General features: G+C 53.5%; 3 protein-coding genes across 11 annotated transcripts in view; 1 reads left to right on the forward strand and 2 right to left on the reverse strand.

The window, feature by feature from the left end:
- Nucleotides 1–13,529, reverse strand: part of CAPN15 (calpain 15) — a 54,666-nt gene extending 41,137 nt beyond the window's left edge. For 3 of the 9 annotated variants that reach the window (XM_040079002.2, XM_040079000.2, XM_040079001.2), the window contains exons 1-3: nt 13,448–13,529; nt 7,859–8,249; nt 7,586–7,770 (exon numbers count right to left, since the gene is read on the reverse strand). The gene's annotated coding sequence lies outside the window, so the exon portion shown is untranslated. Of the gene's footprint in view, nt 1–2,707; nt 2,767–4,817; nt 4,838–4,907; nt 4,949–7,585; nt 7,771–7,858; nt 8,250–12,528; nt 12,596–13,447 lie in introns of those variants that run through there. The other 6 variants (XM_040078999.2, XM_040078995.2, XM_058422573.1 and 3 more) reach the window with 5 other exon arrangements.
- A 3,150-nt stretch (nt 13,530–16,679) lies between these two features.
- On the reverse strand, nt 16,680–19,502 carry NDUFB6 (NADH:ubiquinone oxidoreductase subunit B6). Its single transcript, XM_040079170.2, has 4 exons — nt 19,186–19,502; nt 19,018–19,110; nt 17,961–18,005; nt 16,680–16,834 (listed from the first exon to the last, which is right to left on the reverse strand). The coding sequence occupies exons 1-4, from the start codon at nt 19,363–19,365 to the stop codon at nt 16,766–16,768; spliced, it is 387 nt and encodes a 128-aa protein (XP_039935104.1). The 5' UTR covers nt 19,366–19,502; the 3' UTR covers nt 16,680–16,765.
- An 854-nt stretch (nt 19,503–20,356) lies between these two features.
- EEF2KMT (eukaryotic elongation factor 2 lysine methyltransferase) lies at nt 20,357–25,657 on the forward strand. Its single transcript, XM_040079299.1, has 8 exons — nt 20,357–20,440; nt 20,512–20,574; nt 21,187–21,267; nt 21,449–21,550; nt 21,733–21,866; nt 23,058–23,365; nt 24,306–24,455; nt 25,164–25,657. Exons 1-8 carry the CDS (start codon nt 20,357–20,359, stop codon nt 25,262–25,264), a joined length of 1,023 nt encoding a protein of 340 aa, XP_039935233.1. The 3' UTR covers nt 25,265–25,657.
- The last annotated feature ends 607 nt before the right edge of the window (nt 25,658–26,264 follow it).

Here is a 26,264-nt window from a genome sequence, read left to right on the forward strand (position 1 = left end):
GCCTCCCTGGAAGCACCCGGTCTCATTTTTGAGGATTTCTGCCACTGGGCAGGGAGATGCCCCAGGAGATGACCTGAGCACGTGCCTGAACAGGGGAGGCTTCAGTCACTAAAAGAGAGCAAACTGCCAAGAGTTCCTCTGTCTTGGCAGGAGGGAGCAGGATTTTTCCTCTAATTAATAAAGCACTGCTTCCACCTATCTAATCTGGAGAGGAAGCAACAATGTGAACAGATTGAAGTGTCTTGAGAAGCGTGGATCTCACTCATGGAAATTAACAGTTAAGCACCTTAGCAAGATGCTGAGTTTGGATTTCGGTTGTCTGCCCCTCGCAGCTGCAATAATTACCAGGTTTGAACTGAGGCTGTGTAACCGCTCCCAAAATATCGCTTCCAAAATAAAACCAGGTTTGATCTCGCCACCCCCAAGCCTGGGCAGCCCTGATCTGTGGTACATGATGCAGACCCTTCCTCAAATTCTCCACCAGACCCTGAGCAGGCATGTCCAACGTGTGCAGGACAGCAAAGCTGTCCCATGGAGCTCCTCCTGCTGCCAGCACAGCAAAGCAGCTGCCTGGATGCTTCCACATAACCTTATTCCTCCACAGCAGTGAGCAGTGCTGACCCTTTGGGCCCCAGCTCCCGTGTCACAGCAGAGCAGGCAGGAAGGGTGGGGATCTACCCAGCCTCCTTTCCTTCCCTCCAGTTTCAGAGTAGGTTTTGGCTGTGAAGTGCACAAAAAAAAAGGGAAAAAAAAAAAAAAAAAAAAAAAAAAAAAAAAAAAAAAAAAAAAAAAAAAAAAAAAAAAAAAAAAGGAACTAGCCCATGTGTGTTGCAATGCATCGAGGAAGTTGCAGTATCAGCCTTCCCCAGCATCAGCCCCAAGCACACAGCAGGAAGAAGAGACAGAGGTGCCTGGAGCTGCTGCAGCCACTGAGGGAACCAGTGAGGGAGACTCGTCCCAGCTGGTCCCACGTGCAGCAGCCCCTCTTTGTGATGGGATATCCCCACACTCCTTTTCCTAGTCATTTATTGATCCATGCGGCATGAGCCGGCTTTGCTCCTGCTTGAATTTTCCAGCCTCTCTTGGTCCTCAGCCTTGGAAACTCAGGGACAAGACTTTGTCACTTCATTAATTCCTCCACTCTCCCAGCCTATAAATCAAGTCAATTCTGAGCTACTCCCTTGCTCCAGGAAGATGCAGGAATGAAAATACCATCAGACATACTGAACTCCAGACAGCTCTGGTCTCAGGTGGGGGCCAGCAGCTGGCCCAGGAGAAGGCTCAGCATGTACCTGAGGGAAATATATCCCTCAAAGCTGTGCCCACCGGAAGCTGCAGGAGACTTTTTTCTAAGATTGAAGCTGAAGTGCCAGCCCTGCTCCTCCCTCTCCTGTGCGAGCTCCTCTGCCTGGGGGCTAAGATCCACAGAACGTCCTGTATTGGAAGGGACCCATAAGGATCGTAAGTCCAACTCCTGGCCCTGCACTAGGACTCCTTAACAATCTCACCCTGTGAGCACTGTCCAAACACTCGTGGAGCTCTGGCAGCCTTGGGGCCATGATCATTCCCTGGGCACCTGCTACCACCATCACCAGCAAAAAAGGAGAAGCCCTCTGCCTTCAGTCCCACGTAAGCTGCTGCTGACAGGGAGAAACCAGGGCTCCTGAAGAGCTCTCACTGTCCAGTGCCCACACACAGCCCTGGAGGAGCAGCCTCCTCTCTGGAGACTGCAGGATGTGACCCACACCCTTAAACACCAAGGAGCTCAGGGGCAGCTGGAGGAGCTGGGGCTGTGTGGGGGCACTGAGCTGGAGGAGACCACTTCAGACATCCTGAAGGAATAGCCAACCCTCAGCCCCCACCAATCCTGCCTCCATGCACAGCAGATCTCCCCTGAAGGAGGCACATGCTCAGGTAGGCCAGGGGAAGAGGGAACGGTGTGCAGGGCTGGGAAGGTGCACAGCATGAGATGTGGCAGCCTAAGAAGGTTATGAAGTCCCAGAGCAGGTTGGGATAGCTAAGAATGCAGAGGGGAGCGTCTGATGGGGTTATGCTAGCCAAGGAAGAGAAAGGAGCTCAAGCATTTGTGTGACCTAGCCAGCCCCCAGCTCCAGGCAGGACGGAAGGACCTAAGGACGTGCAAAACCAGGCACCAGCACCAAGAGCAGCACGGCTGGAATTCACCAAGCTGAGATGACCCTGAGAAAAGAAGTAGCCCCAGGAGAGGAAGTGAAAATCCTCTCTTTCCACAAGGCAGCAGGGGAGGAGCAGACAAGCAACAAGACACCCACCTCAGGCAGACCCAGCACTGAAATCCAAGCTGCAAACACCGACCCAACAAGAGCTCCACGGCTCAAGTGCAGCAGGAGCAAGCGAGCTGGAACACCCTGCGCTGAGCAGGTGCCACGCACACAGCTGGGGACAAGACAAAGTTTTGCTGTTCTTCCTCCCTGCCCTCACCTGCCAAGCCAGCCCAAGTGCTGCAGTCTGGGCAGGAAATGAAGGTGTCAGTGAGTTCCAATTCCTTGCAAAGCTTCTAGCAGGGAGGGGTGGGAAGGCATCTCCAGGGACAGACCAAGGCAGGGGTACAACCAGAGGGATGGGACAGTGGTTGGCATGCTCAGCTGGGATGGGGGAGGTTTTTCCAGCCCTCATGCTCCACCACAGAGCTGCCCAGGGTTCTGTGACTCAGAAAGCTCTGCCTTACCTGCCAGGGCCACGGGGTCTTCAGGGCAAGGCATGAGGATGACAGGCAGTGTGTGAGCACTGCAGGTGGGAGAACACAGAAAAGGGAGAGAAGGGTGAAACTCACCCACCCAAATGTTTGTGCTGGGGCAGAGGGTTGAGGGAAGAGAATCAGATATTCTGGCCTTGCAGGAAACTGAGGGGACAGGAAGCTTTAAGTGAGCTGTTTTCCAGGTCTTGGTGAGAAATAAGACCGGTGCACCACTTGCAGAGCTATCACTAGCTGAAGTGAACTGTCTGGAAGCAGATTTCCAGATGGGCTGTTAATGAGGTAACAAGATAATTGAACCTGGAGCCCTAGACCAGCACAGAACAGGATCTCGTGCTCCATGCTACAAAGTCCAGAACAGCAGCACATGTTTCTGGCCACAGATACCAACATGCAAAGGCAAGCCTGAGGGTCTTTACCTTCTTTCAGCTGCCTTGAAAGTGGTTTTGGCCCAACTTTAGCCCAGAAGAAACTCAAACACAGCAGCTGACTTGGGCTAAACTGCATTTAACGCCCAGTAAGTATGCAGGCAGAGGAAGAGGTGTCCGAAGTCTGAAGTGAAAGATTAATAGGAGAAGTAGATGCATTGCAGAGGCAGCTTAGCCACAGAGCAACTACCATCAAAGTCTAAACAAAGCTTCCTCTTCTCCCTTGCACTGGACACTGTAAACCAGTGACAGATAATCCAGGGAGCTACTGGAAATCTATCCTGGTCACTTTGAGAGACGGGATTACACAGATGTGAAAGGGCAACCAGCATCTTAATCACCAGCTGGAGGGAGAAAAAGAGGTGAAGCAGGAAGGGTTTTTTTCAAAACAAAGGTGAACTTCAAACCTCATCTCCACTGACAACTGCAAAGCAGTTTGTGAACAAGCATGAAAATGGCAACAAGGGCCCTGCTGCAGAAGGGTCTGAGCTCACACACGTTTCAGAAAACCCACACAACGAAATCCCTACGACCCCGGTGCTCTATTAAGTCAAATAACACTGCTGCAGTGAAGCACAAGGAGCCACGCGTGTCCCGCAATTCCCAGCCAGTCGTGGGTGCTCCGGAGCTCACCACGGCGTGGGTGGGCTGGTGCAGGGCCCCCCCAGCACCAGCAGCGACGAAATGCCACTGAGAGACTCGCAGGGGAAGGAACAAAACAACACAAGCCACGGCATCCAATCCCGGGAAGCTTTACCAGCAGATCTTATTTCCAGATCTTTTCCTCCCTGTGTTTGTAATCCTCGCAGCAGAGTTCTGTCATCCTACTCAGCTCACAGGCTGTCCCAGCTACAAGAGATGTCAGGCTGAGAAATCACCTCGACAGACTGCCTGCTGAGACCAGTTGCATTATAAAAACAGGAAGCTCTTGCCTGCCTGCTCCCAATATGCTATGGATTTAATGGGAAGGAGCATACGCAGGGATGCTTTGCAAGAAGAGCGCACACGTGGGACTCTTGCCAGGAAAAATGCATCTTGAGTAACACATGTGCTCTTAGTTTCCTCTTTTTTCGGAAAGGTTTAACTACACTCTGAGCTACCCAGCAGCAATAAACCACTTTTTTCCCCTCTTTCTCACTTATAGCAGAGTGTTGCTTGGTAAACAGCAGATCTTCCTGTCTGAGGCTGTGCCAGCCTGTGCTGAACAGAACTGTTGTTATTGCACATTCACAGCTAGAGATAAACATGAATAAGAGCCACGAGTAAGAGCCAGGCACTGGTTCTTCAATACACTGCTTTATCAAGTTCACCTTGATTCAAATGTTTCTGACATGCCTCCCCCCTGAAGGGGCAAGATGGCACAAGTAACAAGGACAAACGTTAAAAAAGACAGAAATGACAGCAGCACAAAAAGTGCTCTTCTGTACTCACTAACATTCACAAACTGTACAGCTCACAGCTCCACCTGCACTTGAGACACTCAAAAGCACAACGAGGAAAACAAATGGGCCAAGCCAACCCAAGCTGCCCAAATGGGAAAACAAAACAGCCTTCAGCACATTTCTCAGGACAAATCTCCATCCAGAGCCACAAACGCTGCAGGACAAAAGGGCTACAGAGAACCAAGGAAGGAAAAAAAATGTGCAAGTCATCACCTCATCTGCAAGCTGACACTCTGCAATGACACAGGTACAACAAACCAACCCAGGAAAAGTGGACACTGAAGTGTGAGGAGGGTTTCTAACCTTTCCAAGAGCAGATCTCTAGACCAGCTGCTCCAGAGGCACTGGGGAAAAAAGCACAGCGTGAGTTCCAACAATTAGTTCCTGGACAAGTTCATGACCTGCATGAGATGAGCACCCGTCTTCAGCAGCACGGAACTGGACTTGCTGACCCATGAGGTTCCTTCCTCCCAGTCACTCAGCAACCCAAATTCATAGAGGCCCAGACACAGCACAAACACGAGGTCATTCCCAAAAGGACAGCAGGGATTGTATCTTCAGATCATGCTAAGCTGACAGATAAGCAGATGAAAGGCTGGCCACTGCAGAAGGGAGGGGAAGAGACTTGCAGCAAGAAACAGTCTCACAGCTGGTGAAAGCTCAGGGCACAGACTTGGAAAGCAAAGTTTCAGAGGCAGGAGGTGGAGACGCCCCCCAAGCACACTGTTCCCAGACACTCCAGTCACAGCTTTAATTCTAACACAGATTAGACAGACAGTAAATTCATCATTTGCCCAAGACACATCCAGTTGCATCCCTTCCTAGAGATAGCTCCAGTCCTCACTGCAGGGCACTGCCCAAGCCACACAATCAGCAGCCCCCCGCTGTCTCCTTTGGCCATTTTAATGCAATTTGGCCTTCCCTGGCTTTCATCAGGCACCACATCCCAGTTTCCAACCAACTGGCCTAGATTTAAGCCAACACATCTCTGGCTGTGCCTCAGGCAAGCACAGAGGTGGGAGAAGCCTGTCAGACAACGGTGCCATTTGGCATTTCCATCACAAACAACCAAGAGATAAAAGCACAAGAATTTCTGAGAGCTGCACAAGAGGTTCCTGCCTTCCCCAGGAGCACAGGGAACTGTGAGCACAGGGAGAGAGCAAGGAGGTGGGACAGACTCAGGGGGCAGAGAGGAAGTTCCTCATCTAGGATCATAGAACGACACAACGGTTTGGGTTGGAGGGAACCTTAAAGCCCATCTCCTACCACCCCTGCCACCTTCCACTAGCCCAGGCTGCTCCAAGTTCCATCCAATCGGGCCTTGAACACTTCCAGGGATGGAGCAGCCACAGTTGTGGCTCAGAGAAGCACAGCTCTGCACAATCATTTAATGCAAAAGCACTGCATTACCGCTGACCCCCCTCCACCTCCAGATGACACCTGAAAAACACATCAATCCTTCTGCACACTGATGTGAGAGCCATGCCATTGCTTCTGTTAGATTATACTGTATTGAAATTATAGGTGTGGAAAACACCTGGTACAAGGAAGTGATACAAACCAAACATAAACAAAGTGCCTGACACCACCACAACCCTCCCCTCTCCTCACCAGAGTAGTTTTACTGGCTCACTGTCTCCATCACAAGTGGCTCCTCTTCAGCTACACCAGTACTGCTGGAATTGTAGGATGTGCTCAATTGCACACACCTTAAGCAACATTTTCTGGGAACAGCCATTTGAACAAACACAATGGTCATATGAGGAAAAGGTTATACTCTGAGAGGGCTGAAACACAATGCAGACGGTTTGACTAATGGGGGAGCAAAGCCAGTCAGCCACGTGAGGTACCTCCAGCACGGGGAGGGAGCTGAGCTTTAACCAAGGGCTGCGGGCTGCATCCTGAACCAAAAGGGCAGAGGGAGAGGAGATCATGTTACTGAGTCACTCCCACTTGCCCTGCAAGACACATCCAGCTGCCTGAGCCTTGTGCGGTGCTGCAGACCCCCAGGCTCCCCTCCTGCAGGCTCTGCTTGCTAAGACACGGCAAGGTCAGGTAACAGGAACAAGGGCAGTAGCTTTTGGAAGACATTCCAAAGCTGCATCAAAACAGTTCCAAGAGCAGGAACGCCACCTCATCCCTCTCACCCATGAGAACAAGCCGTGGTGGAGATCTGACCAATACCTGCCTGACGACAGTCATCACTCAAACACCAGAGTGTTCATGGCCTGGCTTCACTGACCAAAGCCATGAGAGGTTCCTGCAGGCCTTCTGCTGTGGCTGGACATCAGCAACACATCAAGACTCCAGCTAGTCCATAAACATCCACCCAGACCAGATGGGCCAACGCACAACAAGCACTACTGTCCATCTGATTAATCCAAAGCCCCAACCAAGATGAGGCCACGTCAGCCTGGATCATTTGAATCCCAGGACAACACCATCACATGCTGCAAACATATCCTGAAGGTCCAAGTTCAGACTGGCTTCCCACCACCTCATCCTGCCTCCACAGTCCAGGCTCTGAATGCCCAGAGGCACACGAGGCACAACACAGTCACCTCTCTGTCCCAGTGGCTTGGGAACTGCCACAGCTCTGTGGTTACTGCAGACAAAGCTATGAAGGGTTTCTTCACTTACTGCCCTGCCCTTGCACTGCCTCAAATACACCCTGGCACAGTCATGCAGTTTCCACTGCTTGTGAGGTGCTGGAAGACCCCACAACTTCTCTTCCACTCTCACAGCTTCTTCACCATGAGAAAAACAGAGGACATTGGTATCCCTACCCACTGGAGCACATAGCCTTCGCACAGACAGCACGGAAACACGCAAAGAAGGAATTCAAACAAGGAAGAAGGAGAAGAACGAGAGGCATGAGAGACACAAAGCAGGGTAACTGTGCTCACAAAGCAAAGGAGAGAAGGTCTCCTTCCTTCCTTCCCCTCCCAGCCCAGCCCAGCTGAGTCAGAAAAGCCTCTCACCCAACACAGTTCCTGCTTGGCAGGTCCAGTGCCAGTCGGTGTAGGGTCAGCCTGGTGTCCCTGGTCCCGAGCAGCCGCTGCTGGCACCCGCTGAGTGGCCTGGCTGGAGGAGCATGCTAGAAGGTCCCTGCACCAAGCACTGGGAGCACACCAAGCCTGGAAGGAGCAGCTGCTATCCCAAGCTGCTGGACAGAGAGTGAAAAAAGGCACGTAAGAATAAACGACAGCTGAGACTCCAGGCCTGTCAGCATGGCACCAGCAGAGATAACCAACCTCACATTTTTGGTCCCTCAATCAGTATCCCCTTGAATTCCAGCTTGTAGAGGGCTCTGTGCTTCCCACGACATCCAGCTGGAGCTTGGTCCCCCCTGGAGACAGCTTTTGGGTCAGCTCAGACTCTTCACTTGTGCTCTCAGAACCTTTGGCTGTGACTTTATAGTTCCATGCCCACCACTGGCCTCACTCCCTGCCAGCGGCCGCTGCTCAGCATCCTGGTGCGAGCTGTCATCAGAGCAGGGAATGCCACACCGCGGGAGCACGGCAGGATGGAGCACAGCAGGATCGGCTGGAGAAGGACTCTGGACAGCTCTCAACAATTAGCAACAGGGCAGGATCTCCCGAGGGGCCGGATGGAAACGCAGCGATGTCTGGCGGGGCACGCTGCCTGAATGTTCAAATACAGAAGCAGATGTTAATTACTCTGCATAGCCAGGACATCATTAGCAGCTACATCTCCTGGAGATTCTGAAGTACAAATTCCTCTGATTATGCCAAACATGCCCATCCCACCCCCAGAAGCCATGACGTTTGAGTAGTTGCCTCGGCAAACCTTCCTCCTCCGAGATATTTCCCCTTCCTCCTTCATACTCTCTGCTCTCAAAACAACCTGTTTTAATGAAATTCCTGCATTGGGAAAGTGATGTCTCCTTTGGGATGGGCTTTTAAGCAGATGGAGGCAACAAGAACCCTAGTCTATAAGTGTCTGGCTATCCAGCACTCTTATTTCCTCTATTTTAGGTTGGGGAAGGAAGACAAAAATAAGGATTCAGCTGGCACCATGTGATCAGTGAGCCTCTTTCGGAGCAGAGCAAGAGACCCCATTCTATCCCCACACCTTGCTCACCATCCCCACAGCCACACCATCAGATGCAGCTGATACCCCTGGGCTGGGCGATGATGAACTCACAAAGAGCGCTTCCAGCACTCCCACCACTGACAATTCCAGGCAGTGAGGAAAAGCTGCCCTGTGGTGAACACCTGGCCAGGTGCTGCTAACAGACCCAGAGCAGCAGAGGGAGGGTGCACAGAATGGGCAAGGGACACCACTCAGGCACCAGTAATGAGTAAATAGGGGACTGACTGAGGAACCCTTCAGGTTCAAAAGGATCACCCTAATCCTTGTAGCCCAAGGGTCTATGCAGCAACACAGGGAATTCCAGGCCCACAGCACCCCTAGGGCGTTTGCTGAGCTGCTCCCACACTGGAAAGGTGGGAGATTCAGGAGAGCTGATGAGGGAGCGAGACCAACACCCCCCAGGTACCACATCACACCCTTGCACATACCACAGGATAAGAAGGGAAACAACTCAGCACAGACCTGCTAGGCTGGGCAGGAATTCCAAGGACTTCCTGAGCTCTGCCTGCTGGCCAGAGTCTGCAGGAAGCAGACTGACAAGAGGCAAGCTGGAGAGCAAGACATTGACCACATCAGTGCTGCAGCCTCTGTGGCTTGTGGATGGCCACAGGAGAGGACAGAGTTCAGCACACAAGGACCCTGGTGCTGTGCACCCACTTCCACAGACCAGCACAACAGAGGGGATTAGCTGTCAGCAAAGCCGTCCATGAGTAACTTTCTCTGCAAACCTTTTTGTTACAGGAGCAGAAGGACGTAAGTTGGGAAGCTGCCAACAGCTGTGATATCCTCAGTAAACTGAAATCACCTGGGCTTGGACTGGGAACAAGACGATGAAGAGGAAAATTTGGTACCACTGGAAGCATCACATTAAAAATGCAGCTGGGCAGCATCACTGGAGGGGACAACACCTTTTTGTAAGGTCTTTGTCTCTCTTTCACCAAATTGTGAATGCACTGATAACCCTGAGGTTTGGCAAGGGCTGCTCACGCCAGGGCTGAGGCAGGACAGCAGCTCAGTCCCTGACAGTGTCGCTGTCACTGTCCGTGATGCTGAGCCTGCTCGGGCCCACAGCATTTCCTACAAAAGGGGCTGCACTGCAGGAACAGAAAAGCTCTTTCTTTTTTTATGAACACTCATTAGAGTTTACACCGTCGGCAAAGTGTGGAGGCACGCATTTGTGGAGGAACAGAGATACGGTTCCAACACTGGTTTTAATGTGCAAGCCTAAAGACTCGGCTTCAGTTTTTAGAAATCAAACTTGATCATCTCAAGCTGGCAAAAATAGCCCCATGTTCCCTTGAGTTATTTTCTTTTCAAATAGGCAGGGTACAGCACAATAGGAAATATCAGCAGTTATGTATTCAACCTCCAGAAACCCAACGGGCCAATTCCAGCAACCCACGGCAGCTTTCCAATCCTCCCTGATCTATTTGCTGGAGTTAGTCTGAAAAGCAGGCTGCCCCCGAGCCATTCAGCAAACTCCACGTCCCGCTAATTACATCAATATAAATGTATTATCTTGGCTGTCAAACACAGGCTGCCTGAACAGGACAAGGATCTGCCATGGAAATGCAGGAAAACAATTGCTCTTTCTGCTGGTGACACATTTCTCTGGATCCTATTTCCTTGCCAGGGCTCCCCCTTCTCCATTCTACCCAGGCACCAGCGTTTTTTTTCCCTCCAGAGCAAGAGGAAATGGCACACAAAAACCCTCTCATCTTTTGAGCAACCAAACACAAATGAATTTTGGGAACACCACCGGCATTTCCTATCAGCCAACCTGAGAGCTGCCAGCACGCGGGGAAGGGAGCTGTGAGGGCAAGAGTTAAATGTTTCTCGTGAGCAGGCAGCAGCTCCTCTGCCTCTCTTGGCTTCCTCAGCTGCCATTGCTAAATGCAAGAGCAGTGTCAACACTCCAAACAGCAAATGTGACAGAAATTCGGCGCAGCCTGCTCCTCCCTGCCCAGCTCGGTGACCGGTCTGGAGTGGAGGGAGCCTCTCAGGAAGGCTCCAACAACAATCAGCAAGGTTGAGTCAAACACAGGCGGACGCAGATCCCTCCTTCCAGGGAGCAGGGAGGCAGCTCACTTCGCTCCAGAGAGTGGGATTATGACGGAAAATGAGGAGGAAGCCACTGACTCACCTGTCCCACCCGCATAAGCAGCTTTCCCACCAAGGCTGCACCGAGTGCGACCTTGCTCAGAGCCCCAAGTTCCAGCAAATCGGGAACTCACAAGGTTCCCCCCAGCTCTGGGCACTGGGAGAGAGCCATGGTGGCAGGACATTGGGCTGACACACTGGGCTTTCCAAATCTGCCTCCTCTGACTGCAGGCAGCCACAGTCCGCTACTCCAGCTTCCCTCTGGTTCATAAAAACCCTCACTTGGAGAAATGCCACAGGGCCCGGTCCTCCCCAGGAGGAGGTCCTGCCTCTCTCACAGGAAGGGTCAGAATGAAGCCAGCAAAAAACAAGCCTGGATTCAGATTAAGCGGGAAGATGGAAAGAAAACCGCATTTCTCCACCTAGGAGCAGATGATGTTTCCACCAGCAGGGATCAACACAACCGTGGACACATAGCACAGGCTCAGTCTTTCTCTAGATCTCACATGCAACCAGTGCAAACTTGGAAAGCTCCCACAAAACCTCTGGGACACAGGAGAGCAAGCAGCATGTTTTCCACAAGTTAAAGCCAACTGCACACAGTTGGCTGAGGGAACACCAAGGCCGTGGCCACTTGCCTCTGCAAAGCCAAAGGAATTCCAAGCAAAGATAAGGGTATCCAGAGCAAAGATAACGGGGGAGTGAGCTAGGAGAGCGAGGGGTAATCAGTGCATCTGCTGAGGGCATCCAGGCTCCTCTATGGGCTCACTCAGCCCTTCCACCACCACGAGACAGCTCTGACTCTGGGCACGAAGCCCGACCTTTTTTACATGCAACTTTAGCACTTTTGGGTTGTTTTCCAAGATTTATTCTGATTCAGGAGACACTGTGCCTGGCCCACACCTCCAGCTCCCTTACATACCAAGTCATCAGGCTGGAGGAGGCTGCTCTGCCTCCTGCCAAAGCAATCGGGCTCAGTAAACCCAGCCAGTCTCATCAAACCTTCAAAGGGCTCTCCAGCCATTCACACCCTCCCAGGGAAGGGAACAATGTTGGGTCTTGCCTTCTGCCTTCAACTGCTAAAGCCTTGGACACAAACAGAAGCTGATGCAATTTGAAACCAGGTAATATCCCCACATACATAAAATCAGGGTAATTTGAATCATGCCCCGGACAGGTTGTGCTCAGGCAGAGCTCAGCCCTGCTCTGGTGCACTCAGGGGCAAGAGTCAGGCTGTTCAGCAGGATCTCAAAAAACAGTGAGACCGAAGCCATCAGCAGACTCTAAGAGTCACAGGCAGCCAGTCTGTCACTGCAGATCTGCACTCCAGTTTAGGGAAGAGCCCAGCCCCGAAGCACAAGCTCCTGTGACACCCCTAGGTGACAATTTGGAAAGCATGGCAAGATCTCTGCACTCAGAGCCACAAGAGCCACAGTCTGGGATATGCACCCCTCACCTCCACCTTGGCTCCATCCGAACACATCTCCCATCAGCTCTTGACTGACCCACAGCAGTGCAGCACTGTCCTGCACCGCTGCCCCAGGCCACATGCGGTGAGCAGTTCCCAGACAACCTTCTGTGCAACCATGAGAACCCACCCAGCCACATCCTGGGCCTGCAGGCCTACGGAGCGCCAAGCTTCAGTGAGATTCCCAGCTGAAAAAACGCTTGGAGGAAACAGTATGACATTTCAAACACAACGCCTTACCCCATCTCCTCTAAGAGGCTCACGGATGATCACCCTGAACAGTTGTTTCCTAGCGCTTGGGGGGATATACCCCTGGAGCAGGAGCAGGGAGAGGAGAGAGTTCAGTAAATGGAGAGGCTGGCAAATACAGAGCTTTTTCCATCCCATCCTCTAAGGCTCCTATATCCAGGACCTGGAGGCTGAGATGCTTCAACTGCAGCTGAGCCGACATGCAGCAAAATCCAGGGGTCTTGATGAGACATTGAGACACAACAGTCTCAGCATGTTCAAGACCCAAGGGTAAGAGCCAGCCAACTGATTCTAAAGGGCAAACTCGCAGAGGCTTGAGAAACTCCGCATAAAACCCTGCTCAGCCCCAGGACGGGTGTCCAAGCCGGAGGTGAGAGTGAAGACCTGAAGGACAGGCAGCCCGGGGTGCAGGAGGCTCTGCCGTGCTCCAGCCCGGAGCCGGCACTCGGCGGTGCCGTAAGCGAGGCTCCCCTGCCCGCGGGAGGACCGGGGGAAGGCGGGTCAGGCTCCACAGCCTAACGCGGGCGGCCACGGAGCCTCCCCGTCCCCAACGGCTGCTGCACGACCCTCAAGCCCGTTAAAACCCCTCCGGCTGTGCGGGCGTCCGGGCTGGGGTGCGAGCGGGGCCCCCGCAGCCCTCAGGTCCCCCCCAAGCACGGGGCAAGGCACCCCGGCCGCCGCACAGCCCCGAGCCGGGACCCCGGCACCGCCCGCCCCCCCCGCGCCACGGCCTCCAGCCCCCGCTCGGGCCCACCGGCAACAGGTGGTGCGGGCCGGCCCGGGGGCGGCCGGGCCCAGCCGGTGCCTCCGGCCGGGAGAGCCCCGCTCGACCCCCGGCGCGGGCGGGAGCCGCGGCCCGCCGCGGGAGGCCCGTCCCCGCTCCCTCCCCCGCGCCCCCGTCGCCGCTCACCTGGGGGTGGAGGCGCCGCGCCGCCGCTCTGTCCCCCCGGCCCCGCGCGTTCCCCCGGGCGGAGCAGCTCGCACCCGCCCCGGCCGCCCCGCCGGCCCTTCCTCCCGCCCGCCCTACGCCGCCGCCGTGGCGCAGCGCCCCGTCCCGGCCGCGGGCGTGCGGCGCGGAGACGGCGCAGGGACCGTCGTGAATAGCGCGGCGGGACTACCAGCCCCGAGGGGCGCCGCGCGCAGGAAGCGGAAGGCGGCGGCCAAACCGGGCACCGTTGGGGGACACGGTTCGGGACCGGGGCGGGCCCGGCGGGACCCCGGGCAGCGGCGGTGCTTCGGAGCCCAGGGACCAGTGAGCTCCGGAGCGGCCGGTGAAGGGCGGCGGGCGCGCTGCGGCAGGCGAGGACTACGACTCCCAGCGTGCCTTGCGGCCCGAGGGAGAGCGCCGCCCCCCGGCCGGGGGTCGCAGCGCGGGCGGCGCTGCCCTCGGGGGCGGCGGGACGTGCTCGGGCTGAGGGTCCTGGAGAGGCCCGCGGGGTCTCGGCGTGTTCCGGGGATCCTGCGGCTCCGTTCGTCCCGAGTCGCGATTTGGAAAAGGCGGGTGCGGGGCCCTGAGCCCTCACACGGAGGGTCCGTGCGCCCCTGAGCGTCCCCGCCCGCTCCCCTGGAAGGTACCGCCGTGAGGGGATGGAGGATCCGGGCGTTCCCTGTGAGGATCAGAGCCCGCGGCTGAGCCAACCTGGACAGAAGCCGCTCGTAATTACAGCTCTTAATGACCCGGCGGCACATGAAGCGAAGGTGGAGCCGGCAGGGATCTGCTCGGCGCTGCGGGCGATGTGCAGCCGAGCTTCGGCGTGGGACGGCGGGAGTGGGACCGGGCCGCGGCCCTCGGGCAGCTGCAGGTGCGACCTGCACCCCCACCCCGCCTCGGAGTCCAGACCCAGCCCAGGCCAGACTGGCCGGGTTAAGAAGCACCTTCAAACCCTCCCACCCCACGGAGATGAGAGCTGGGAGCAGCAGCTCGTGCAGCACCTGCTCACTCACCGTGCTGGGCTTCTCCCTCCCGGAGCCACGAGTGAAAACGGGGAGGGGGTCCCACATGGGACCCCGCCCAGCTGGTCCAGCACACCCTGATGGGAAATCAATGGTCCTTGTTCCAGCAGAAGACACATCATTTAAGATGCAGCAGGCACATCAATCCAGTCTTGGAGGTGGATTACCGGTTGCTAAGTGAAACATGGCAGTTGCTAAAGAGGAAAAATGTTCTCTTTAGGCTGTTCGACCCTCCCCAAAGGGCACCCCAGGCTTTCTCTGTGGGCAGTTGAGGGGTGCTGAAATGTTCATGAGACCTTCTGTAAGACAAGGCAGGGATCAAAAGCTTATGAAGGGCTGGGGCTTCCCTTCATCCCTCTGTAAGGTGTGACTGTCAGTTGTATCAACACATTTATTTGCAGACTGATCTTTTCTAGAGCCTGCAGACACATTTCTGCCACTGTTCTTTGGGGTGGGCCAGGGGAGAAGCAGCCCCATGCTGCCCTCGCTCACAGATGGATTCCTGGACTGGGGAAATTGAGGGCTCAGTGCTCCAGCAGTGCCTGAGGAAAGCACAGAGCAGGTATTCCCAAAATCACAGGATCATGGAATATCTCAAGCTGGAAGGGAGCCACCAGGATCATCAAGTCCAACCGCTGGCCCTACACAGGACATCCCCAGGAATCCTGCCATGGCCAGTGGGGCTGTCTTGCCCGTTGTAGGGCAAAACCTCTCGGGATCCACTGGGGAAAGGGAGAATTTGGGCTTAAAAGAATCTGCTGACTCCACCATGGTGGGCGTATCCAGTAAGATCTGTCACCAGCTATGAAGCATTAACTGGAGTGGAGCTTGGGCACTTGGGGACATTTGGTGGCATGCTCAGGTGTCCAGTTCCTGGCCCCACAGGTCACATGAGACCTGCTGGGTGTCTTCATCCCTGATCTCTTCAGCCTTTTGGAATAGCAGTTGGCTCCTCAAAGCTCCCAAAACATGCCCATGTGTGGGGAGCTGGCTTCAGCTCCTTTTGTTATGCTCAGGAATATTAATGAGTGTGAACAGTGTGAGAGCAGAGCAGAGGAGTCCCTGCAGCTCATGAGGGCTTCAATGTCCACACGGCACAGACCCCAGCTCTGGTGTGACAGGGAGGCCCTGGCTGGAATTGTCACCAGGCCCTCATCATTTGGAGAATAAATGTATGAAGCAAACTTTGCCCAGTTAGAGAGTGATTTTAAAAAGTGGATGATTTCAGCGTGTTCAGTTAGGAATTACAATCGTGGGAAGGTTTGGGTTGGAAGGAACATTAAAGATCATCTCATTCTGCCCCCTGCCATGGACAGGGACACCTTCCACTGTCCCAGGGTGCTCCAAGCCCCAGTGTCCAGCCTGGCCTTGGGCACTGCCAGGGATCCAGGGGCAGCCACAGCTGCTCTGGGCACCCTGTGCCAGGCCCTGCCCACCCTCCCAGGGAACAATTCCTGCCCAATCTCCCATCCAGCCCTGCCCTCTGGCACTGGAAGCCATTCCCTGTGTCCTGTCCCTCCAGCCCTTGTCCCCAGTCCCTCTGCAGCTCTCCTGGAGCCCCTTTAGGCCCTGCCAGGGGCTCTGAGCTCTCCCTGGAGCCTTCTCCTCTCCAGGTGAGCACCCCCAGCTCTCCCAGCCTGTCAGAAATTCACTGAACTGGGATTCACATTCCCTAATTTTAGCTGGACCACAGGGATCACTGCCTCTGGCTCCCTGCTCCTTAGGAGACCAGTTTTCCCAATACGAAGTGCCCCAGGTATGTGGGGGCTGGAAGACTTCTCCTTAGAAAGGGCTGAAGGCAGAGGAGAGAGTGGTAAAAAGGATTTTTGGCAGCAGTGCCTCTTCTGCCACCCTCCCTAGGCAGAGAGGTGCGATGACATAGGTGGAAGCTGTTTTCACAGCTGTCTGTCAGAACGGGTTGGTAGAAGGGGTTTGGTAGAGTGGGAGAGGAGAACCAAGTGTGTGTGAGGAGCTCAGTGTGACTCTGCTCCTTGGAGCAGCCTGCTCCAAAATCCCTGGGATGCAGAGTGTCTCTCATCACCCCAAGGCCCACACTGTCCAGCTGCCAGGTCTCACTGAAAGGTGAGTAGGGGGGATCCCCAGGACCCAGCAAGAATGAACTCCCACATAAGGAGCACCTGGAATGACATGGACTAAGGAGACAGTAAAGGACAGAGGAGCTGACACAATGCAGAATAAAGACTCTTTTATCGAGGAGACAAAGCAGGTGCAGCTCTTGCCACGTTCACCCAAAGAGGAAATCGGCTCCTGGCCATCAGTGGTGCTTGTGGAGCTCGTCTTTCAGGGGAGGCATGATCTCTCCAGTCTCTAAAATCCTGTCCCCCTGTGGGATGAGAGTGTGGTGAGCATTTCCTGTGGCATCCAGACTCCCCCTGCCAAGCCCAGTCCTTTAGTGAACCTGCAATTGTCCCCACTCCTAGGCAACAATCTCAGCACAACTCACTCAGAACATGCTCATTGACCCAACATTCCCAGAACGCTGGAATAACGTCACAGCAAAATTACCTGGAGTCTGTACTTGCTTTACCCCTTGTTTTCACTACACAACAGCAGCAACACATTTTGAGCCCATTTTGTTTTAAAAATTACTTATAGCACTGCATAACCCCCTCCAGCAGTGATCAGTGAGTCCAAACCTACAGCCCAGAGCCCACAGAGAGCCATGGAATCCCAAAAAATCTACCTGCTGTCCCAGTGCCGCTTGTTCCAGCTCCAGGCACAGTCCTGGCTGGCTGAGCTGACCTAACTCGACTGAAAAATTAGGCTGAAGACAGAGGCCAACAGCTTGAATTTAAGTGTGTTGCTTTGTGGTTGTTTGGGATGGAATACTTTGTAATTTTATTTTAGAGGACAATTAGGAGGTGTTATGCCCAAAATGGGCAGCAGTCAGGAAGGGCAGAGCTGATCCTCTGTGGGAATATTTGCCCTCTGACTTGTTACACCAATCAGTAACAGCTCAGAGCAGCCTGAAAACAGAAAGACCAAACATTGTCACACTCTCTGCTACATGAAACTTATCCCAAAGGGAGGTGACACAACTCTTTGGGGACACCTGAGTGCGGGGAACCTTCAGGGACAACTGGAACCAAGCCAGAACCAGCATTCTCAGTGCTGACAATGAGGAGAAGCAGAGCCACTCCACGTGTTGGAATTCACCGGGGCTTTGAACACCCATTCCCAAAGGGAGTGTTTGTATTTTCCACCCAGGATGGGCAGCATCAGCCAAGTTCTGACAGCCAGGTGCTACAGAGGAGGTAAAACTGAAACAGGGACTGAGGACAAGATGAAAGTGCCCAAACCCACTGTCCCTGTGCTGCCCACAGGACACAGCACAGCCCTTCGGAAAGTTGTCACTAGATATTTCTCAGATGCTGCACAAACCTCCCTGGAAATCCCTTCCCATCTGTGTGACACAGCTTGGAAGGTAAAACAACTGTTAAGAGACTTACTGGGAATATCCGTGGATTTGACACAACCACACCGTGCGGCATTTTCTGGAAGCAGAGGGAGAAGAGAGGGAAAGGGCAAAGAGAACAGTGTTACTTGGAGGAAATGGGCACCGTGACGTTTCCATAACAGAATGCAAACTGTGCTAAGCACAAGTCTTATTAAACTTTCCACTACTTAGAGAAATACCTCAGGCTACAACAGTCACATCTGCCAGGGAGGGCAGGGCTGGCCCTTTTCCCTCCCCAGCTGCTCTGGTTATTCCCAGGGCTGTTCTTGCAGGACAGGAACAATTCAGACACAACTCTTCTGCTCACACCACAGGAAAAGCTGGGCATTAGCATAAAACATGGCATGGGTTTGGTTGGAAATGACCGTAAACCTTCCACTCCCTGCCATGTGCAGGGACACCTTCCACCGTCCCAGGCTGCTCCAAGCCCCATCCAACCTGGCCTTGGACACTGCCAGGGATCCAGGGGCAGCCACAGCTGCTCTGGGCACCCTGTGCCAGGGCCTGCCCACCCTCCCAGGGAACAATTCCTGCCCAATCTCCCATCCAGCCCTGCCCTCTGGCACTGGAAGCCATTCCCTGTGTCCTGTCCCTCCAGCCCTTGTCCCCAGTCCCTCTTTAGGCCCTGGCAGGGGCTCTGAGCTCTCCCTGGAGCCTTCTCCTCTCCAGGTGAGCACCCCCAGCTCTCCCAGCCTGGCTCCAGCCCCTGGAGCATCTCCTTGGGCTCCTCTGGACTCTCTCCAGCAGCTCCACGTCCTGCTGCTGTCAGCCCCAGGGCTGGAGGCAGCTCTGCAGGTGGGGTCTTACAAGGGTGAGTCCTTGTGATGAAGTATCACACAAAATTTATATATAAGTGCTACCCCAGCAAGGAAACACAAGTGGTGAACAGGCCACGGGGAACAACCTTCATCTGCAACCGAACATAAGCAACACATTCACACACCCGGTGTGGGATCACTCTTCGCATCATCCCCCCGGCCCTGGGCTTTTTCCAGCGTTTCCCCGCCCCTTCCCGGGTTCCCTTTAACCCTCCCGGGCCCCGCACGCACCTGGAGGTGGTACTTCACGTAGTAGGTGACGGCCCAGGCGGGGAGCAGCACCCGCAGCATGAGGAAGCCGCTGCCCTGGTAGAGCTTGTGCACCTGCGGGCACAGGGACGGTCAGGCTGGGGCAGCGGCCCGGGAAAGGCCGCACGGTGCCCGCGTCCCGTCGCTCACCTGCTGCCGCCAGGCGTCCCCGGGCTGCAGGAAGCGCTCCCAGAAAGCGGCCACGGGTCCGAGCTTCCGCGGCGGCAGGACGGGCTCCCGCGGGCTCAGCTCCTGGTCCCGCAGCCAGCGGCGCCGCAGGGCGCGGAGCTGCTGCACCCGCAGCTTCTCATCCTCCACAGGGCCGCTCATGGCGCCTCAGCCCGCCCGGTCCCGCTCGCTCCGGTCCCGCTCGGCCTCGCTCGGCTCGTTCCGGTCCCGCTCGGCCCGCTCCGGTCCCGCTCGGCCCCACTCGGGCGCCGTGTCCTTCGCCGCGGCGCGCGGCAGTGACGTCACGGGCGCGCAGTTGTGACGCTGCAGGCGAGGTGGTGGCGGGGCTATGGCGGCTCTGCCGTGAGGGAGGCTCAGGGAACCAGGAGTGTCTGGGGAAAAAAACAGCTCAGGGGTGACTCAGCTGTGGCCTCTTCCAGTGCCCGCAGGGAACGGACGGGAAAGATGGGGCAAGCCTATTTGCAACAGCATGGAGGGACAGGACACAGGGAATGGCTTCCACTGCCAGAGGGCAGGGCTGGATGGGAGATTGGGCAGGAATTGTTCCCTGGGAGGGTGGGCAGGCCCTGGCACAGGGTGCCCAGAGCAGCTGTGGCTGCCCCTGGATCCCTGGCAGTGCCCAAGGCCAGGTTGGACACTGGGGCTTGGAGCAGCCTGGGACAGTGGGAGGTGTCCCTGTCCATGGCAGGGGGTGGAACAGGATGGGCCCTAATCACCCTTCCAAGCCAAACCATTCCATGATCCCGCTGATTCCATTATTCCAATATTCTGTGTTTCCATGTTTCCAGTGATCCCACGATTCCATAATTACAATGTTTCCATGATTCTTATGATCCCAAAGATTCATTGTTCCAGTGATTCCATGTTTCCCCGATCCCGGTGATTCCCCCGATCCCGGTGTTTATTTTCCCGTTCCCAGCGTTCCCGCTCTGTCTCTCGGGTCGGCCCCAGCCGGGGCAGTGCGCAGCGGGGGCGTGGCGCCCCCTTCCGGCCCGGCCGTGTCCCGGGGGTTGCGGGTTCGATCCCCGCTCGGGCGTTCCCCGCTCCGATCCCGTCGGGCGGTGCCGCTCCTCCCTCCGGGCGGTTCCTGCTCCGGGGACTGGCGGCGTGTCCGCCCGTGCGCTGCGGGGCCATGGCCGAGCCGCGGCCCGGGCTGGCGGTGCGCTTCCAGCGCCGGTTCCTGGCGGCGCGGCCGCTCCGCTCGCTGCCCTGGCCGGTACGGCGTGGGCCGGGCGGGGGGAATGCGGCACCGCGGCGTTGTTTATTTATTTATTCATCCTGTTTTAGGAACTCGAACAAAGCCTGCGGACTGCGCCGGACTCTGCGCTGCTGGCGGATATTCTGGACAAGGTGAGGGACAGCTCGGAGTCACCCCCGTGCCACCACCGTGCACGGACGGTGCCAGCGCGTGTCCCAAAGCCGCCGGAATTGCTCGGAAATAGAGATGGGTGACCCGGTGTCACAGTGTTGCGTTAGGCCCTGCAGAACTGCAGATTTCCTCCTCTGCCTGGTATTTATTCGGGTGTCCTTAGATGTAAAGTGAGAGCACTGTTGTGGTGGATGGCACAGTCAGCGCAGCCGCTCCTGGATATTCGGGGATACAGGGAATGTCCCTGCAGATGGAGATCATAAATCAGGCAGCAAACCAGAACAGAAGGAAGGAAGAGAAGAGCAAAAGAAGGAGGAGAGTAAACTGGATTGTTTCCATTCCATTTTCATCTTTACTCTATTGAAAAGTGAGATTTTTATTGCAACAAAGAGTAAGAAGTTTGTGGCCACAGATCTGTTAAACTCACAAACCTGTCAGAAGTCGTCCCATTTCTGGCTTAGCATCTCTTGTACAGACTAAATTCCAATGTATTTCTTGGCACCCGGCACCAATTAATGGTCCTTCTCTGGGGCTTAGTGCCTTTCCTAAACCCTGCCCTGGGTAATTGGTTTCCATGGCTGTTCTCATTGTAGACAATTCTTCACCCTCTGTGTGTGAAATATCCCCCTTCAGCCAAGTACAGGAGGTGCTTCCTGACTGAGCTCATCAAAAAGGTACCTCTTGCTTTTCAGCTTATTTTTCACTTGTTTTTCTTTATTTTTTTCATTGAAAATAGCTCATGTAATAACCAACTACAACATTCAGGGTAAATACACCGTACTCGAATGGGGCTTCAATTGTTTTCTGTTTCATGACAATGTGATGCTCAGAGCTGCCCCGTTCTCCTCCCCACAGCTTGAATCCACAGCAGCTGAACCCCTGGATGAACTCTACGAGGCCCTGGCAGATGTTCTAAAAGAAGAAGAATCTACTCACTGTTACAAAAACTACTTACTGGTAAAAACTGACACCGCACTGTTTTAAACCACATTTACTCACCCAAACGAAGCAAAAATTGGCTTTGAAAACACCCACCCTGAGGCCTGGAGTGCTTCTTGCCTTTTTGAGGTGCTCCTATTGATTGTGAGCTCTGAATCCACGGCCTGTGCTGATCCATCTTTGCCTTCCCTGTCCTGCAGCCCACGGGGGACTGTGTGAGCCTCTCCGAGAGCAGGGCGCTGATCTCCGGGGGCACCACGGGGCTCGTCACGTGGGAGGCTGCGCTGCACCTGGCGCAGTGGGCACTGCAGAACCCCGGCCTGTTCAGGGACAGGTATGGCAGCAGCAGGGCTGGACTAAGGAGCGCAGAGGTGTTCATTCCTGTAGGGTTACAGAGTGATTTGCCTGGGAAGGGATATCCTGCCATGGCAGGGACACCTCCCACCGTCCCAGCCTGCTCCAAACCCCAATGTCCAGCCTGGCCTTGGACACTTCCAGGGATCCAGGGGCAGCCACAGCTGCTCTGGGCACCCTGTGCCAGGCCCTGCCCACCCTCCCAGGGAACAATTCCTGCCCAGTCTCCCATCCAGCCCTGCCCTCTGGCAGTGGAAGCCATTCCCTGTGTCCTGTCCCTCCAGCCCTTGTCCCCAGCCCCTCTGCAGCTCTCCTGGAGCCCCTTCAGGCCCTGGCAGGGGCTCTGAGCTCTCCCTGGAGCCTTCTCCTCTCCAGGTGAGCACCCCCAGCTCTCCCAGCCTGCCTCCACAGCAGAGGGGCTCCAGCCCTCTGATACTGTGAGCGAGACAACTGTAATTTAATAACAGACTATACACCCAAAATAACTGAAATTACATCCTTTTGCTGCTGAGTAATCGCTGCTCTTGTCTGTTCTGCCAAACTTTAACCCAGGAGAGGACGTGTCAAGACATGGTTTAGGATCAAAGCTTGCACTGTGCAGTCTGACCTGCTCTGTGAGGTCACCTGTTCAGTTTTCAGTAATTTAACTAATGACCTTCACTCCATGATGGGATTCACCAAGGATTGTCTATATTAGATGATTAATGTGCAGCTCTGATCACATCATTTCTATTTTATTTATAAGCAGTCAAGACAAGCAAGGACTTTTGAGGAAAGATTATTTAATAATAATTAAGCTCACAGAGAAAGGAACTGTGCTGCTCCAGGGTGTGTTTCTCTCCACTGACTAAAAACTGGAGAGCCAGCTCAGGTGGAAACAACTGTGCTGCAGATGGCTGAAGCCAGGTGGGAATGTCTCTCATCCCTGTGGTGGGAATGCTTTGTGCCTTACAGAAATCAGCATTTCAGCTAATTAATTTTATGCTGACAATTCCACCCTCAGTTATTCCCAACTGTCCAGTTGCTTGGGACAAAGGTTAGATTGTGGATGGTTCACTCAAAAATTATTGTAATTATCTGGAACTGATTTTACTTTTAATTATATTTAGAATGTTTTGGTTTCCAACTCAATGTAGAGTCCTAATAGTACTTTTTACTCTGTTTCCCTCAGGACAGTCCTGGAATTAGGGAGTGGGATTGGTTTCACTGGAATTGCCATCTGCAAGGCCTGCCAACCCAGGACATTCATATTTAGTGACTGCCACCCCCGTGTTCTCAGACAGCTGGGAGAAAACATCCAGCTAAACGGCTTCATCCCAGAGCCTGACGCGACCTGGAGCATCCAAACAGAGTCCCAAGGACAGGAGGTGGAAGGAGAGAGGTGCCAAAACCCAAAAGTGATCGTTGCTGAGCTTGACTGGGGCTCAGTGACAGAAAAACAACTGCTGGGTCTCAGAGCTGACGTTGTCATTGCAGCAGGTACCACACCCACACACCGGGGGCAGGGATGGGCAGGGCTCAGCAGCCCTGGCAGCCTCTTGAGGAATAACAGAATAACGACAACCAGCTGCGGGCTTTCTTTGGACTTGTCTGTGTATAAATTCAGAAGGAGTTTTATAAAAAATCCAACCATGGAAAATCTAGTGACGGTAGGATGATAGTGGTGATACATAGTGAGAGCAGAATGTCTCAGCTGTAGGTCTTACACCCTGATTTGGAGCTTTGCAAAGAAAAACCTGAGAATCCAGGTGCAAAAATTACTTTGGCATCCAAGGTATCACAGGGTGCAGTGAACGGGAATTCTATAAAATGAAGTCACTGCGTGGTTCCTAATGCCAGTGTCACTGCTCAGTGCCCAAACCAGCCCCAGCTGCCCTCTGAAGGCAAGAGCTGAGGGGCATTGGCATCTCTTTGCTATTTGCTGTTACTCATTGCAGCAGGATGTGCCCTTAGCACCTGCAGCATGAGTAACTGCAGTGGTACGCACACCTGACACCTCTGGGGAGGAAACACACACCCGCCCCCTCTGAGCATCAGCATTCCGCTCCCCTTGGTGTTCACTGACCTCTCACCACCATTTCTGCTCTCCAGGGAATGACTCCAGAAGAAAACCTCCGCAAGTCCTTGGCATCAGCCTCTAAACCACTCACTTCTAACAAGGCAGCTTTGTTTTGCCAAGGGCAGTGCGAACGGAGCACCAACACTCAGTGCTTCTGCTGCCTCCCTTAGGATGGGCTTAAATAAAATATCTGACAATCCATTTACAAAAAGGAGCGCTGATTTTCAGTGATGAGGGCATAGCCCATAAAATATCAATATTCTCCTGCACTGTGAAGGTTGTATTTCTGCTTTGCAGTTTTTATTCTGGTTTTTTGCTCAATTCTCAATAAATATTGTATGTTTCTTTTTTCTTTTGTAGATGTGGTGTATGATCCTGAGATAATTTCAGCCCTCGTTGGGATGCTATGGAAACTCTCCACCTCCAGAGCAGACAGGAAAGCTCCTGAGGTGTTCATTGCTTCCACAATCCGAAATCCAGAGACGTATCAGCTGTTCCAGGCTGAGCTGGGTGGGTGCCTGTTCCAGCCACTGTTCAATACTTTTGCCTTTTTGCCTCTTTCCCCATTACTTGTTCTGTGGTAGAGAGGAGCAGGAGCATTGTCCAAGAGCAGGATCGTATCCTAGAGCCGGATTTAAGAGCAGTGGCTTTTGCACATGGATTTCATCAGGAGCTTGTAACTCACCTTTAGGTACATCCTGGCTATCACTGCTCACATCTGTGAGGGATGATTTGTAAGTCTGGTGCCAGTAGGAAAGTTAAAAAAAAGCTTTAAGCTTAAAGGAGGGAGCCATCAGTGATAACACCTGAGATGCAGCCTAAACCCTTTATCTTATCTTATTTTATCTTATCTTACCTGTTCTTTGAGGGTTAAAACTCCCAACTAGAGATTAAATAAAATTTGGGGATTTTTCTTCATACACACTTCTAAAGCCTATCTTTTCCAATCTTTTTGCTGTTCAGCTGGTGTTCACCAACTGAACCTGATGATTCTTTGTGGGTTTCTTCAAATCAGGATATTCTATGAAATTTTGGTTAAATCACAAAGTGATACTGAGAGTTCAGCAGAGACATTAATGGGATTTTTAAAAATACACTCCTAAGCATTTCCCTGTCGATCACAGCATGCTAAAGTTCTCTTCTTACAGAACTTGTCACGCAACTTTTGCTCTTGGTTTGATTAAGCAGAAATATGATTCCCAGTGTTTCTCCTCACAGATAAAGTTGGCATCAGGTGGCAGATGATTCCAGCCCACAGCAGCTGTGATTTTCTCTACGATGAGCAGCCAGATGTAACTATTCTACAGCTATTTATATAGGCCTGGCAAACAGAACTGGAATTTTGGGACCAACAGGAGCTGTCTCAGCCTTGTAACAAGATTATCCTGAATTCTGGAAACAAGAGGTTCTGAGGATACAACTGTACCCATGGACATGTGGACACACATCCTTCCTTCTGTAATTCCCAGCATGGATCCAAGGCAGCTGCTGCCCCTGGGAAGTGACTGAACCTCGAGCAACAGAAACCAAAAAGCCCCAATCACACTCCATGTAGATTCTGAGAAGACAACAGAATTCAAGTGGGATGTTTTCCCAAGTGTGTTGTGATTTGTAAGTACTGAGGGCAACCAGCAGGATCACAGGATGAGGATCTCACACAAAGGTGCAAAACAATGTTTCAGAGTAATCAATGGGTTTTGATACAAAAACCAGCTGTAATTGTCTGCGCTGGTCTTTTCTGTTTCTGTCTGTATATACTTGCAGTTTGTGTTAGGTTAAAAACCCCCAATTAAACAGTGTAATACCTGTAGGTGTGTCCCAGGGTGACTCTGCAGTGAGGAGAATTCTGAGTTGATGTCTCTTTCTCTCACATAAGGAGTGCCACTTCCACAGTGGCTGCTGGGAATTCATCCCCTCAGGCTGGGCTGGGAATGAAAAAGGAATCACTCTCCATAGCAATGCTCCAGGTATCCTGCAAAGAGGAAGGACTGAGCTCCCCTGCTCTGAAACTTTCCATCATCCATTAATCATTCTGACAGGCAGCATGGGTCCTGAAGCAGAAAAATCAAAGTTCTGCTCATTCTTCTCTTTTGACTTCCTTTTCTCTATTAAAAAACAAAAGGAAATGAAAACACTTCAACCTCCTCCTTCTGTAGTAATGGAGAGAAAACTGATGATACCTAACTTGAAACCTGAAGAATCTTCTTACTCTTCAAGCTAAAGGAGATCATGAACTGTTGGGATCAAGCAGAAATAACCCTGGCCCAGATTCTGGTTCCCTGTCCCCAAAAAGAATGAACTCAAAGGTGTTATTTCCAG

Source organism: Hirundo rustica, chromosome 15 (genome assembly GCF_015227805.2).
Source record: "Hirundo rustica isolate bHirRus1 chromosome 15, bHirRus1.pri.v3, whole genome shotgun sequence".
NCBI lineage: Eukaryota > Metazoa > Chordata > Aves > Passeriformes > Hirundinidae > Hirundo > Hirundo rustica.